General features: G+C 41.8%; 1 protein-coding gene across 7 annotated transcripts in view; it reads left to right on the top strand.

The window, feature by feature from the left end:
- LOC125455169 (pleckstrin homology domain-containing family G member 1) overlaps window positions 1-13,095 on the top strand; it is a 281,538-nt gene that overhangs the window by 233,695 nt on the left and 34,748 nt on the right. For all 7 annotated transcript variants that reach the window (XM_048536871.2, XM_048536870.2, XM_048536868.2 and 4 more), the window contains 3 exons: window positions 7,520-7,589; window positions 9,793-9,839; window positions 11,401-11,551. In XM_048536871.2, coding sequence (XP_048392828.1) covers window positions 7,520-7,589; window positions 9,793-9,839; window positions 11,401-11,551 — 268 coding nt within the window. The remainder of the gene's footprint in view (window positions 1-7,519; window positions 7,590-9,792; window positions 9,840-11,400; window positions 11,552-13,095) is intronic.

Genomic DNA, 13,095 nt, shown 5'->3' with positions numbered 1-13,095 from the left:
CTCCCCATGTCTTTGGGGTTTCTGCTGGGTGCTCAAGTTTCCTCCTGTAGTCCAAAAATGTACAGTTTAAGTGGATTGTGTGTAGTGTCATAGAAACATAGGAACAGGAGAAGACCTTTTGAGCCTGCTCTAACATTCATCACGATCATGGCTAATTGCCCAACTCAAGGGATGTGCAGTCTAGGTGGATTAGCTATGGAAAAAATAAGGGGTGTGGGTCTGGCTGGGATGCTCTTCGAAGGGTTGGTGCAGACTTAAGGACAATTCAGCCCATCATCTGCATTGTAGGGTGTCTGTGGTTCTAATAACGCAAATATCTTCTCTTCCAAGAATGATTAGGTAGGTCTTGAAGGCTGAGAGAAGTGTTAAGATGTTTGTGTAATCATTGAATTTGACACTACAGAAGAAACTCTCTTTCTCAGATGCCAGTAATAGGAGAAGACAAAGTGTTCACTTAATCACCTTCTCCTCATTCCTACTTTTTCTTAACTTTCATGTTTATTTAAGATTCTGCTTCCACCAGTGCTGGTGTTTCCTACTTATAAAATCTCTCATGGAGACCAGTCAGGTAACTTGTGCCCATGCTGACCTCTTGAAATGGCTAACTAGTTAGTCCCATTTGTTATTTCTCTAACTCTCTTTTTAAATCTATATCCATTTTGTGTAAATTTCTAATGAATTTCCTGTTGCCTCCAATAATGCTCTTTCTTCATACTTGCCACAACTTCAAGACTTTCCAAAGCGCCTTTGTGACCTGCAAAGTACTACTATTGTAGCGAGGTCGCCTTTTGTAATACAGGAAATATGGAAGTTAATTTTGCTGTAGAAACAGCCTAGAACAAGCGCCAAGATAGTGTTAACAAAGTGTGGAGCTGGATGAACACAGCAGGCCAAGCAGCATCTCAGGAGCACAAAAGCTGACGCCAAGATAGTGTAATCTGCTTGTGGTGTTGGTTGACGGGTAGATATTGGTTAGGACAAGTTTGTTTTCTGACCACTTTCTCCACCGCCCCCCCCCCCCCCCCCCCCCCCCCCCACCCACAACAACAACAACCACTACCACCTTCCAATAAGGGTAGGTTGGCCTTTGCCTGTAGTCACATCCTAAAGGCATCTGCTCTGACAGTGTAGCATGAAGTCTGCCTGAATGATGGGGTCAGGTTGCTATTGCTCGTCTCCACACTGAAGTGAAGCTCATTGTTTTAAAAGTGAAGCATTTAGTGTTTTTGAACATGTCATGTCAAGTAGACAGGGAATAACATAAAAGCACTAAATAAGAGTAAACAACACCTGATGTTGCCCACCTAACCCATGTTATTATCCAGAATCTGAACACAAATTAGAAAACAAGTGTACTTGCAGCTGTGTTATTACGATAGCTGTGCACTGTTTGGTCTCTTTCTTTGTCTGTTTACTGTTGCACTCACAGCAGCTTTATTTTGTCCCAGACTAGCTTAGCGTGGAGGTGTGATTGAGGAATGAAAACAACTTTTGAGAAAGGGTATTGATTATGTACAGAACTCCCTCTTGGGATAATGTGATTTGACTCATGCTTTCCTCCAGTATTAGGACCACGGCTTCTCTCTTTTTATTTCTAAATGATTTGGAAATGGAGAACAGTATAATTAAACTTATTACATTTGTGTTGGGTGATACAGCAAGTAAGCAGGAGGATTCAAAGAAACATTGATTAGAGCCTAGTCTGTAGAAGAATGTCCTCTGCTTTGGGGATTAAAAAGGGATATAAGATGGATCAGCGTTTTTTTCCCCAGAAATTTCTAGTAGACTCTTGCCAAGTCATTGAGTCATACAGCACAGAAACAGACCCTTCAGTCCAACCTGTCCATGCCAATCCTAAACAGAACTATTCCTATTTGTCTGCGTTTCACCCATTTCCCTCTTAAACCTTTCCTGCCCATGTACCTGTCCAAATGTCTCTAATGTCATAATTGTGTCCACCTTTTTAACCACTTCCTCTGGCATTTTGTTCCATGTATGTACCACCCTTTGCATGAAAAAGGTGCCCCTTGGGCCCCTTTTCAACCTTTTCCCTCTAACCTCAAATCTGTGCTGTCTATAGTTTTGGAAGGTTTGTAGCTTAGGTTGTGGACATGCTCACGGAGCCAGTGGGTTTGATTGCAAACGTTTCGTCACCCTGCTAGCTAAGATCGTAGCGTGCCTCTAGTGAAGCGTAGGTGTTCTGTCCCACTTGTTATTTATATGCCTCTGTTTGCTGGGGTGTTTGGTACCACTTCCAGTTCTGTTTCTCAGTAGTTTGTATGCAGGGTCTAATTCAGTGTGTTTGATGGAGTTCCAGTTGGAATACCAGAAAAGTCAAAACAATGTAACAGCATTATTTAAATCCATAAACATTGACCTGACCAAAGAAACAATTGCCACACTTGGATGAATCAAGTCGGCAGGTATCCCAGGACACCAACAACGTTAGTAAGGACACCACTATGAAACTACTGGATCTGTGCTGCACAACGCACTTCACTTCACTTTCAACGACGACATATACAGACAAATCAATGGAACACCAATGGGATCCCCAATTTTGAGACTGATTGCAGAAGCCGTAATGCAAAGTCTACATGTCCACAACCTCATCCATGTCCTCAGTTACAAACCTTCTCAAACTTTAGAGGGCATAGATTTGAGGTTAGAGGAAAAGGTTTAAACGGAACCTGAGGGGAACCTTTTTCATACCAAGGGTGGTACATACATGGAACAAAATGCCAGAGGAAGTGGTAAAGGCGTGTAGTGGTAGAGCCAAATGGAAGCGCACCCCACAGTACACCTCTAACTTTGGGTCCAATATGTAGATGATGACACCTTCGCGATTATCAAACACACAAAACTGGAAGAAACCCACTGGCACATACAACATCCTCACTGGGATAAAATTCACAAAAGAAAAGGAGAACAACAACCAACTACCCTTCCTGGACATAATGGTAGAACACAAAAACACTGGGGAACCACAGATAGCGTATGTAGAAAGACCACACATATGGACCAGATACTCAATTATACCAGCAACCACCTCAGTGCCCGCAAATGGAGCTGCATCAGGGCACTACTTAAATGAACCACAATACTTTGCAGCAATCCAGAATGGCACATGCAGCAGAACAGGAGCACCTATGCAGGGTTTTCAAAACGAACGTGCTTTTCGGGCATCCATTCTGTCGTTACCTAGACAGACCACAACAGGAAGACACAACACAACCAGACTGACTAATCACCCTACTGTACATCAAGGACATTTCAGATGCCAACAAGATTACTCGGACCCCTAGGTATCGAGGTAGCCCACAAACCAACAGCCACCCTATGATATTAATTGATGAATGTAAAGGATCCCATACCCAAAACCAGCAAAACTGGGGTAATATACAAAATGCCATGCAAGAATTATGAGAAACACCTACATGGGCCAAACTGGAAGAAAATTAACAACACTGACACACAAACACGAACCAGCCACCAAGAGACACAACCAGTTCTCACTTGTCTCACTACACACTGATAATGAAAGACACTAATTTGACTAGGACAACACATCCATAATTGCATGAGCCAAACGGGAAATTCCTGCAAGCCTAGTATTCCAACCGATACCCTGTCAGCAAAAGCATTGAATTAGGCCTGGTGTACAAACCACTGAGAAACTGAACCGGAAGTGGTACAAAACACTCCATCAAAATGAGGCAAATGAACAACAAGTGGAACAAAACACGGCTTCACTGGATGCGCACTGACGGTGTTACCTCGCAGGGTGATGAAACGTTTGCAACCAAACCCACCAGCTTGGTGAACGTGTCTATAACCTATACCCTCTAGTTTTTAACTCCCCTAACCTAGAGAAAAGACCTTAATCATTTACTTTATCTATGTGCCTCGTGACTTTCTAAACTTCCTATGAGGTAAATAAATCCATCGGTTCAGGAGAAGAAAATCAACATGGCTGTAGAAACTCAAGTTGGTAATTTACTTCCTTGAGACATGGTGGGGGAAACCCACATGTCACTACTTCAAAATTCAAACTTAACACATGTGATACTAAACATACTGGAATTACAGCCCAGTTAGCCTGACATCTATTGTGGAGAATTTGTTGGAGTTTAATCGGGGATAGTGTAACTGGTTACCTCAACTTCAGCTAATTAGGGAGAGCAGCATAGATTTGTGAAAGGTAGGTCAGGAAGTCCATGGAATTGAGGGCATGTTATTGACATGGATAGCAAATTGGTTGAATGCCAGGAAACAGTTAGGAATAAAAAAGTAAGCACTCAAATTGGTAGGATGAGGCCTCCAGGGGTCTGTGTTGGGGCCTCAATTTATTGACATTAGTCGTTAATGACTTGGATAATGACATAAGTCGAAGAAACTAATTTACTGACAATACAAAATTGGGGCAGCGCTGTAGATTAGTATTGATGACAGCATAAAAGTACAACTGGACATAGATTGTGAATGGGCAAAGCTGTGACCCCGCAGATTTTTTTCATGTAAGCAAGTGGCGGGCTTGTCCGTTTCAAACCAAAAAAAAATAGATCAGGGTATTTCTTTAGAAGGCATAATTTTGAATACAGTGGCTGACCAAGAAGATTTGGTGGCTCTGGTGCATAGCTCTTCAAAATACCGCGAACAAGCATTAAGGATAACAGATGGCCTTATCGAGAGAGGCTGGAGTATAAGGATGCGGACAATATGCTGCAGTGATCCGAAACCCTACTTAGACCCTATGTAGAGTACTGTGAGCAGATCTTGGCACCACACCTCGGCAAAGATGCTTTGGCCCTGGAGGGAATTCAACATGTTAATGTTTGGCAGCGGGGGACGGAATTAAGTTTTCAGGAGAGAGGAGACAAATTTAGGCCTTAACTCTAGAATTTAGAACGTGAAAGAATAATCTAATAAAGGTTTTCAGGATATTAACAAGGAAAGAGAGGGTAGATAAAGAAAAATTGTTTCCACTGAAATTTCTGGAACTGGAGGGGATGGCCTAATGACAAGGCCAAGCCATTCAGATTTTAGAAAATCCTTCTACATTTAAAGGGTAGTGATGGTTTGGAACTTTCGCCAAATGGCAGTCGTGCTAATTCAATGTTAAATTTCAATCTGAGAGAAATTTTTGTTCAGCAGGGGTCCTGAGGGACGTGGGCTCAAAGCAGACATATGGAGTTCAGCCACAGATCAGCCATAATCTTACTGAATGGTGGAGTAGGTTCACAGGGCTGAATGGCCTACTCCTGTTCCTGTGTTCCTAAATCACTTGATCTGTATTATAAGATGCAAATGTATAGCTCAGTGATTAGCATTGCCAGTATTACTGGGAAGAGAGCTGTTTGGATGGGCTTTTATTTAAATCATGCTAGGACCATTGCCCTGGTAACCTGTCTAACTAGTTAGTTTGAAGCCCTGCCAACAACTTGGGAATGGGGTAGCTGACAAGAAGAGAAGCTTAAAATTATCAAAGATTTGAAAGTGCAGAAGTACAAGAAATGGAAAGGTGAATGATGATCAAAATATGACAGGAATGAATACAAAATATAAGTAGAATGAAGCAGAAATTATAACCAGAGTAACTTGTTATGATAATTCAAGGCTCTCTATCTGAATGTGCGTAACATTTCCAACAAGGCAAGTGGCACAAATAGAAATAAATAAAAATGATTTGATAGCTGTTAGAAAACATTGCCGAGCGATGACTTCGAACCCAAATTGAAGGTATTTGATGCCTGGAAAAACAGACATAAAGGAGTCAGAAGTGTGGAGCTCCACACTGTTATCTTTGACTCCGGCATCAGCAGTTCTTACCTACCTATATTAACAAAGCTACCCCACCTCCTTTTATGATGGTATCAGGTGGTGAGTAGCAATAAAGCTGCTATAGATCATGATGTGGAAATGAGAAATAGCAAGGGGCGGTGGTCGCAGGTGTACATAGCCCCTGAGGAGTTGCTTCACTGTAGGAAAATTGAAGAGATTGGGAAATGAGGTTGGTGTGTAAAAGTGTAGTATAATTGTCATTGGTATTTTTAATCTGTCTGACAAATGAGATGGGCGAAGGTAACGTGGAAGTTGAATCTATAGAATGCATCACAAATTATTTGTTGTGTAGTGGCCTAAAATAGCCTGTTCCCACTTGGGCTTTGCAACATGCTGCTTTAACAAATAATTTTGGATGCACTCTACAGATTCAACTTCCCTGTTACCCTTGCCCACACAGCAGTGTGTAATGAGTAGGATTAATAAAGGGCTTGTAGCCAAGTATCTTCTAGGGGGCAGCAGTCAAAACAAGGTAGAAGAGAGCAGCTCTGGCCTTAAGCCAGTGTCAGAGTCAGAGCTGTACAGCACGGAAACAGATCCTTCGGTCCAACTTGTCCGTGCCAACCAGATATCCCAAATTAACTTGTCCCATTGCCAGCATTTGACTCCTATCCCTCTAAACCTTTCCTCTTCATATACCCACCCAGATGCCTTTCAAATATAATTGTACCAGCTTCCACTGGCAGCTCATTCCATACATGCAGCACCTTCTGCATGAAAAAGTTGCCCCTTAGGTCCTTTTTTTAAATCTTTCCCCTCTCACCTTAAACCTCCTCCACCCCAGGGAAAAGACCTTGGCTATTTACCCTATCCATGCTGCTCATGATTTTATAAACCTCTATAAAGGTCACTCCCCAGCCTCTGATGCTCCAGGGAAAATAGCCCCAGCCGATTCAGTCTATCCCTGGAGCTGAAACCCTCCATCACTGGCAACATCCTTGTAAATCTTTTCTGAACCCTTTCAAGTTTCATGATATCCTTCCTGTAGTAGGGAGACCAGAACTGAACACAGTACTCCAAAAGTGGCCCAACCAATGTCTTGTATGGTCACAACATGACATCCTAACTCCTACACTCAATGCACTGACCAATAGAGCAAGCATACCAAAAACTTAAATAAAGGTAATTACAAATGTATAAAGAAAGTTCACTAAAGTGAGCAGAGGACAAATTAGGGGCAAGGTTTGGGTGAGCAACAGACAATTTAAGCAGGTATTTCATAATCTTAGAATCCCTATAGTGTGGAACCAGGCTATTTGGTCCAAGTCCATACCACGCAGGTCCATCCCCTTGTTCTGTCCCAGTAACCTGCATGTCCCATGGCTAATCCACTTCGCCTGCTCATCCCTGTACGCTATGGGCAATTTGGCGTGGCCAGTCCATCTAACCTGCACATCTTTAGACTATAGGAGGAAACTGGAGCACCACACAGTCGCCCAAGGGAGGAATCAAACCCAGGTCCCTGGCACTAAGGCAGCAGCGCTAACCACTATGCCACTGCGCCACCTAGTAAAATGCTGAGCAAAAATTATTCCAGCTAAAATGGTTAACATTTTTACCAATCTCAAGACCTCCTTGAGAAGGTGATTGTGACTCGATGTTCCGAGATCTGTAATACCAGTTGGTAGATCTATGACCCAGTTTCTGTATAAAATGTGATGTTCTTCTCTTTGCATAGTGACCTGCTGCAAGACCTGGAAAGTTGTGATAGAGATCCTGTTGCAATTGCAGAATGTTTTGTAGCCAAGGTAAGTAGCCTCTTTTCTGTAAGATTCCAAATGCAATGCAGATTGGAGCTGCTTTCAGTTTAAAGTATTTTTTAAAACTTGTTCATTAATTGTGTGCACCTGTCACTGACCTGGCTACCGGTTAATGTTCATCCTGGACTTTAATTATGCTCTAAGATAGTGATGAGCCACCTTGAACTGGCATAATCCCATAGGATTTTTGTACAATCTGCTGTTGGGAAGGCAGTTCCAGGATTCCGATCCAGAAGCAGTGAAGAAACAGATCCAAATCAGGATGGTGTGTGGCTTGGAAGAGAACGTGCAAATGATCATGGTCCCATTTCATCTCCTGTCCTCTGACGAAACAGAGGTCATGGGTGGAGAAGGACCTGTCAAAGGAGACAGTTGCTCAGAAACATGCAAAATGAAAGATTGATTTGCTGAAGATTTCTTTTATTTCCTGTGTATATGTTAGTTGCATTCTGATGCACGGAAGTATGAAATTGTCTTAACTATCCCCAGGCCTCATTCCTGAGTGTAACGTCAAACCATGTCTGCGTTTCTGTTAATGTTTGTCAGAGAAGCCTCGGTTTCCTTCAGTTAAAATAATAGATTCTGCTGTGAATGGGATATATGTTCCATGGGGCACAGTCTAATCTTGTGCAACAAATGCTGCTAAAAGCTGTATTTGTTAGCTAAAACATTGGGATGACTATTTTACTCCAATAAACAACTCTTTTGCAGTCAGATAAGAGATTTCTTGAAGCCTGCCTCTTTGCCAGTCCACTTTCAGGGTTAGCAGGACAAGACAAAAAGGCAGTGAATGCCCTCCTAGAAACCAGGCTGGCTCGGAGCCTGAGGTTTAAATGTGCTTTGTTTACACCTGACTACTTAGGTTTCTTAAATGTCAATAAAGTCAGCAGCCCAGGAAGGCAAGGAAAACTTGAGGAAAAGTTAAGCGCTTTTTTATTTAGAAATAAATACATAACACTTTCTTGGTTCACAAGCGGTGCTATTAAAAAAAGACTGTTTCCTCAAATCTCACTCTCGCCTCCTAACCCACTCCTCATACCTGTCAGTATTGGGCCATTGTAGGCTGTATGTTCTCTGAAGGATGTCAGGACAAAGTTGAGGAAGTTAACTAGAATGAAACAAGGTAACAAAGTGTGGAGCTGGATGAACACAGCAGGCCAAGCAGCATCCCAGGAGCACAAAAGCTGACGTTTCGGGCCTAGACCCCTCATCAGAGAGCTCTGAAGGGTCTAGGCCCGAAACGTCAGCTTTTGTGCTCCTGGGATGCTGCTTGGCCTGCTGTGTTCATCCAGCTCCACACTTTGTTATCTTGGATTCTCCAGGCTCTGCAGTTCCCATTATGATAGAATGAGACAAGGCTTGCTTTTCATACTTCAAATTTTACAAGCTATATTTAGGGAGCAGAGAGCCCCAATCTTTCTGAACGTCAGTGTGTTAAACCTGCGAACCCCTGGTGTCCTTGTATCAGAATGTTATCTAGTTTTATAAAGTGTGATTCCGTGAGTGTGACTGTTGGGTTAGCTAGTCTGTAACACCTCTCCCAATTTTGGTGCAAGCCGTAGATGTTGGTAAGAAAGACTTCACTGGATTGACAGGTCTGTTTTGCTGCCACATTGAATTAAATTAATTCAAGTTTTGCTGTGTTGGGATTTTAGACCGAGTCCTAGAGCATTGTCTTGAGATTCTGGATTACTAATCCTGTGATATTACTATGACATAATTACCAGTCCATTTTATGAAGTAATGTTCCTTGACATCTCCCTTGAATGGCACAGCTTTAATTTTGCTCTCTGATGAAGGGTCTAGGCCTGAAACATCAGCTTTTGTGCTCCTGAGATGCTGCTTGGCCTGCTGTGTTCATCCAGCTTCACACTTTGTTATCTTTAATTTTGTTGTGCCTGCTTTTTCAGGAACCTTAACCAAAGGAAATAAGTTTGTCTGTGTGTGTGTGTCTGTCAGTCTCTCTCTCCCACTCTCCAAACGTGCATACTTGTTGGGAGTATGTGTCTAATCACTGCACCTCGTCGTCCTTTTGTTTTAATAGATTCAGGATTACTGAGCCTAGCTATTTGATGGTTATCTTGGTGCACCACAGTCTTCACTGCGTTGCTGTCTTTAAACCCACAGGTCTGCTAAAATTGATTTGATTAACATTGGCCTGTTTATTTGATTTTTCTTCTTCTTTGCACAGAGTGAAGAATTTCACATCTATACGCAGTATTGTACAAACTATCCCAGGTAAGCTGGCAAAAGATATGCAGTCCTATTTTGTCAAACATTGAGGCTTGTCCTGCTACACTATGTAAATCCTGTCCTACTCATTTATCTTGAAGTGACACATTGGCCAATTTTCGCCCAACCTGGCTGTCAGCGAGCTAATTAGAGCATGTGGAGCGCTAGCTTTGCATTCATGTCTTTTGAATCAGTGAAGAGGGGTTGTAAAACCAGCTTTCTTCCCTCCAACCTGCTGGGTTTGTTCAACTGGTACATGTTAAAATTCACCCCAAAGTGTTGAGCAAACCTTTAGCTGTGGCGATCCATGTTTGGAGCGAACTGAAATTCCAATATCTCTGTTTTGATGAAATAGTGAAGTTGGATCTTTTTGTTCATCCTCGTGGCACCTCTCTGTTTACTCTCGAGTGCCTCAATAGAACTACTGTACTGGATTTAAATCCAGTAGTTAGCTGCTAGGAGAGTTTATGAAAACTTGATTTTTGGAATTCAGTTACTCATCAGAATTGTTCAGCACACAAGCTAAACTATAGGTAATTGATCTCCAAGAGAACCTAAAACTAGTATTCAACAGGAAGGCATTTGTTGAAATGTTTCAGATTGCACTAATATATTTAAACATCAGCTCGAGACTTAAAGCTGAGATGGACTTCATTTTGACCTTTTTTGTTGCAGCCAGATATTCTGTACTGGAGCTCACAGCAACTGTTCAGGAATCCAGTAGCCTCCATGAATTGTGTACAGTCTTGAGTTCCTTACTTAAGGAAGGATACACTTACCATAGAGGAGGTATAAACAAGGTTCACCAGATTGACCCCTGGGATGGTGGTGGTGTTCTTTTTTGAGGAGATTTGGCCTATGTACCGAAGAATAAAAGGTGATCTCATTGACAATAGAAAATTCTTACAGGACTTGCTGACAGGGTCGATGCAGGAAGGCTATACGTCCTAGATAGGAGGTTTGGAACTAGGAGGACACTTGGCAACAGAAAAGCGGTTTTAACACTGACGAGTGGAGGAATTTCTTCCCTTAGACTGATGAACCTTTGGAATTCTCTACCACTGAGCTGTGGAGGTTCAGTTGTTGAGTATACTTGAGAAAGCAATCAAAACCTTTCTAGTCAGCCAAGATATCAAGGAGTATTGTGAAGTAAAAGGCATTAAGAAAGGTGATGAGCTGTGATATAGTTGAATAGTGGTGCTAAATGACCATCTACTGCTCTAAGTTCCAATGTGATCTGTGGAGCATGTTGCAACTTTTGAGATCAAGTCATGTAACAATGGATCTGCAGCTGCTTTATTGGATCACAAGGGATCTTCCAAGTTCATTGCAGCTGTTGAGATGACTCAGTAACCCTGAATGATTACAGCCAAGGGAAAATTAGGCTAAAATACAAAGGCCTCTGAGCACCAGCCAGGAGGAAGCAAACATCTTCAAATCAGCCAAGCAGGAGATACTACTTGTAAAGTCTTGATAAGACTGAAGGAGCAGTAAAGAAAAATTCCAGTTATTGTTTTGCACAGTCTGTTATCAAAAAGGGTCACTAACCTTTCTGGATCACTTGCAGATCTGTGGCTGTATTAACAGAGTGTATGAGAAACAAAGTGCTTGCCAAATTCTTCAGAGAGCAACAGGAATCCTTGAAACACTCCCTACCTCTGGGATCCTACCTTCTTAAACCGGTGCAACGCATCCTAAAGTACCATCTCCTCTTGCATGTAAGTGGTTATGAATGATTTTCAATCTATATTTCAGATTTGAAGGTTGCTGACAATTGATGCCATTTCCTACATCCAGAAAATACCTTGCTATTAATGTCAGTAAGTTGCCAAAATCACTCCTTGTGATACTCTTTACCTAGTTAAGATATAATGTTGAATGGAGCAAGCAACATCTTTAATATTAAAGCTCTGAAGTTGCTTATAGCTGTTGTGAAGATACAGGAATACCAATGAGGTACGGAATTTACCTAGCTTGTTACAGCTTAGTTTTGGTTGTACAAGATAATCTCTTGACTGTCATCTGTACAACAGCCATTGTAGTGATCTGTGCAAGAATCAGATGTTATAAAAGCGCACCAATGCCTCTGCTTCCTCAGAAGGCTAAGGAAACTTGGCATGTGTGCAATGACTTACCAATTTTTATGGAAGCACCATGGAAAGCATCCTATCCAGATGTATCACTTGGTTTGGCAACTGCTGGATCCAAGATAACAAGAAATTAGTTGTGAATGCAGTCCTGTCAATCAGGAAAACCAGACTTCCTTCCATTGAATTGGTCTACACTTCCCACTATCTCAGGAAAGCAGCCAACATAATCAGACTTCCACCCTCTGCCCCGTGGGCAGAAGATACAGAAATTTGAAAATGTCCCAACAAATTTATCAACAGCTTCTTCCTAACTGTTAACAGAGTTATGAGCAGACCTCAAATATTAGAATTGATCTTTCTCTGCACCACCTGAGTAGCTATCATGCTATATTCTGCATTCTGTTCTATTACCCTGATTTACTCATGTGAGGTATCATTTGTCTGGTTAGCCCACAAAGCAGTATTGCACAGTATCTTGCTATGTGACAGTAATACATCAAACTTTTACATGCACAGTACATCGCTGACTTTGGATCTGCATTTAACGGCATTTTAAAATTTGCATTCTTACAATCGACGTTAGCTCATGGGAATCATCAAAATTGTCTGCTGATTGTTTGATTGACCTGAATGAACACACCACCTTGCCTGTGGCAGGTAAAGGCTACCTAACCAGTTTGAGTATGGGACTTTCTGAAGAGCTCATACTAAGTTTAAATGGCTAGTGGAATCATTCTGTCATCCATGCCCTTTGAAATAAAACAGTTGAGCTCTTTACAGTGTGAAAGAAGTTTGACAAACATAGCTGGTAATTTTTTTTTACCTTTTTTATCAGATTTGATAAATTTGCAGTCAGTTAGTAATTTGACTTTGGGTGGATATTGCCCATGGTTCAGCACATTTTTCCTGATGAAACTCAACTCTAGCGTATGACCAGTCTTCCATTTGCCCGTAACCTCCTGACCACTGTGCCTAATGAAAGTGCTGAGACAAACGGCACAAGATTTAAGGAACTCCCAGGAATTGATGAACTGAGAGACAGGAAGCCGGAGGTCTCTGCCAAAATGCATGCCCTGTGATAAATTGCTGAAAAATGGAAGATTACTGAATTTCTATCCACTCCTGATACCTTTATGTTTCATCGTTCTTTGCCCGCCTCTTATTGTTCTTTG

The sequence above is a fragment of the Stegostoma tigrinum genome, chromosome 9, assembly GCF_030684315.1.
Source record: "Stegostoma tigrinum isolate sSteTig4 chromosome 9, sSteTig4.hap1, whole genome shotgun sequence".
Taxonomy (NCBI): domain Eukaryota; kingdom Metazoa; phylum Chordata; class Chondrichthyes; order Orectolobiformes; family Stegostomatidae; genus Stegostoma; species Stegostoma tigrinum.
Note: the sequence above shows the minus strand (reverse complement) of the source record. Positions and strands in the feature narration are given on the sequence as shown.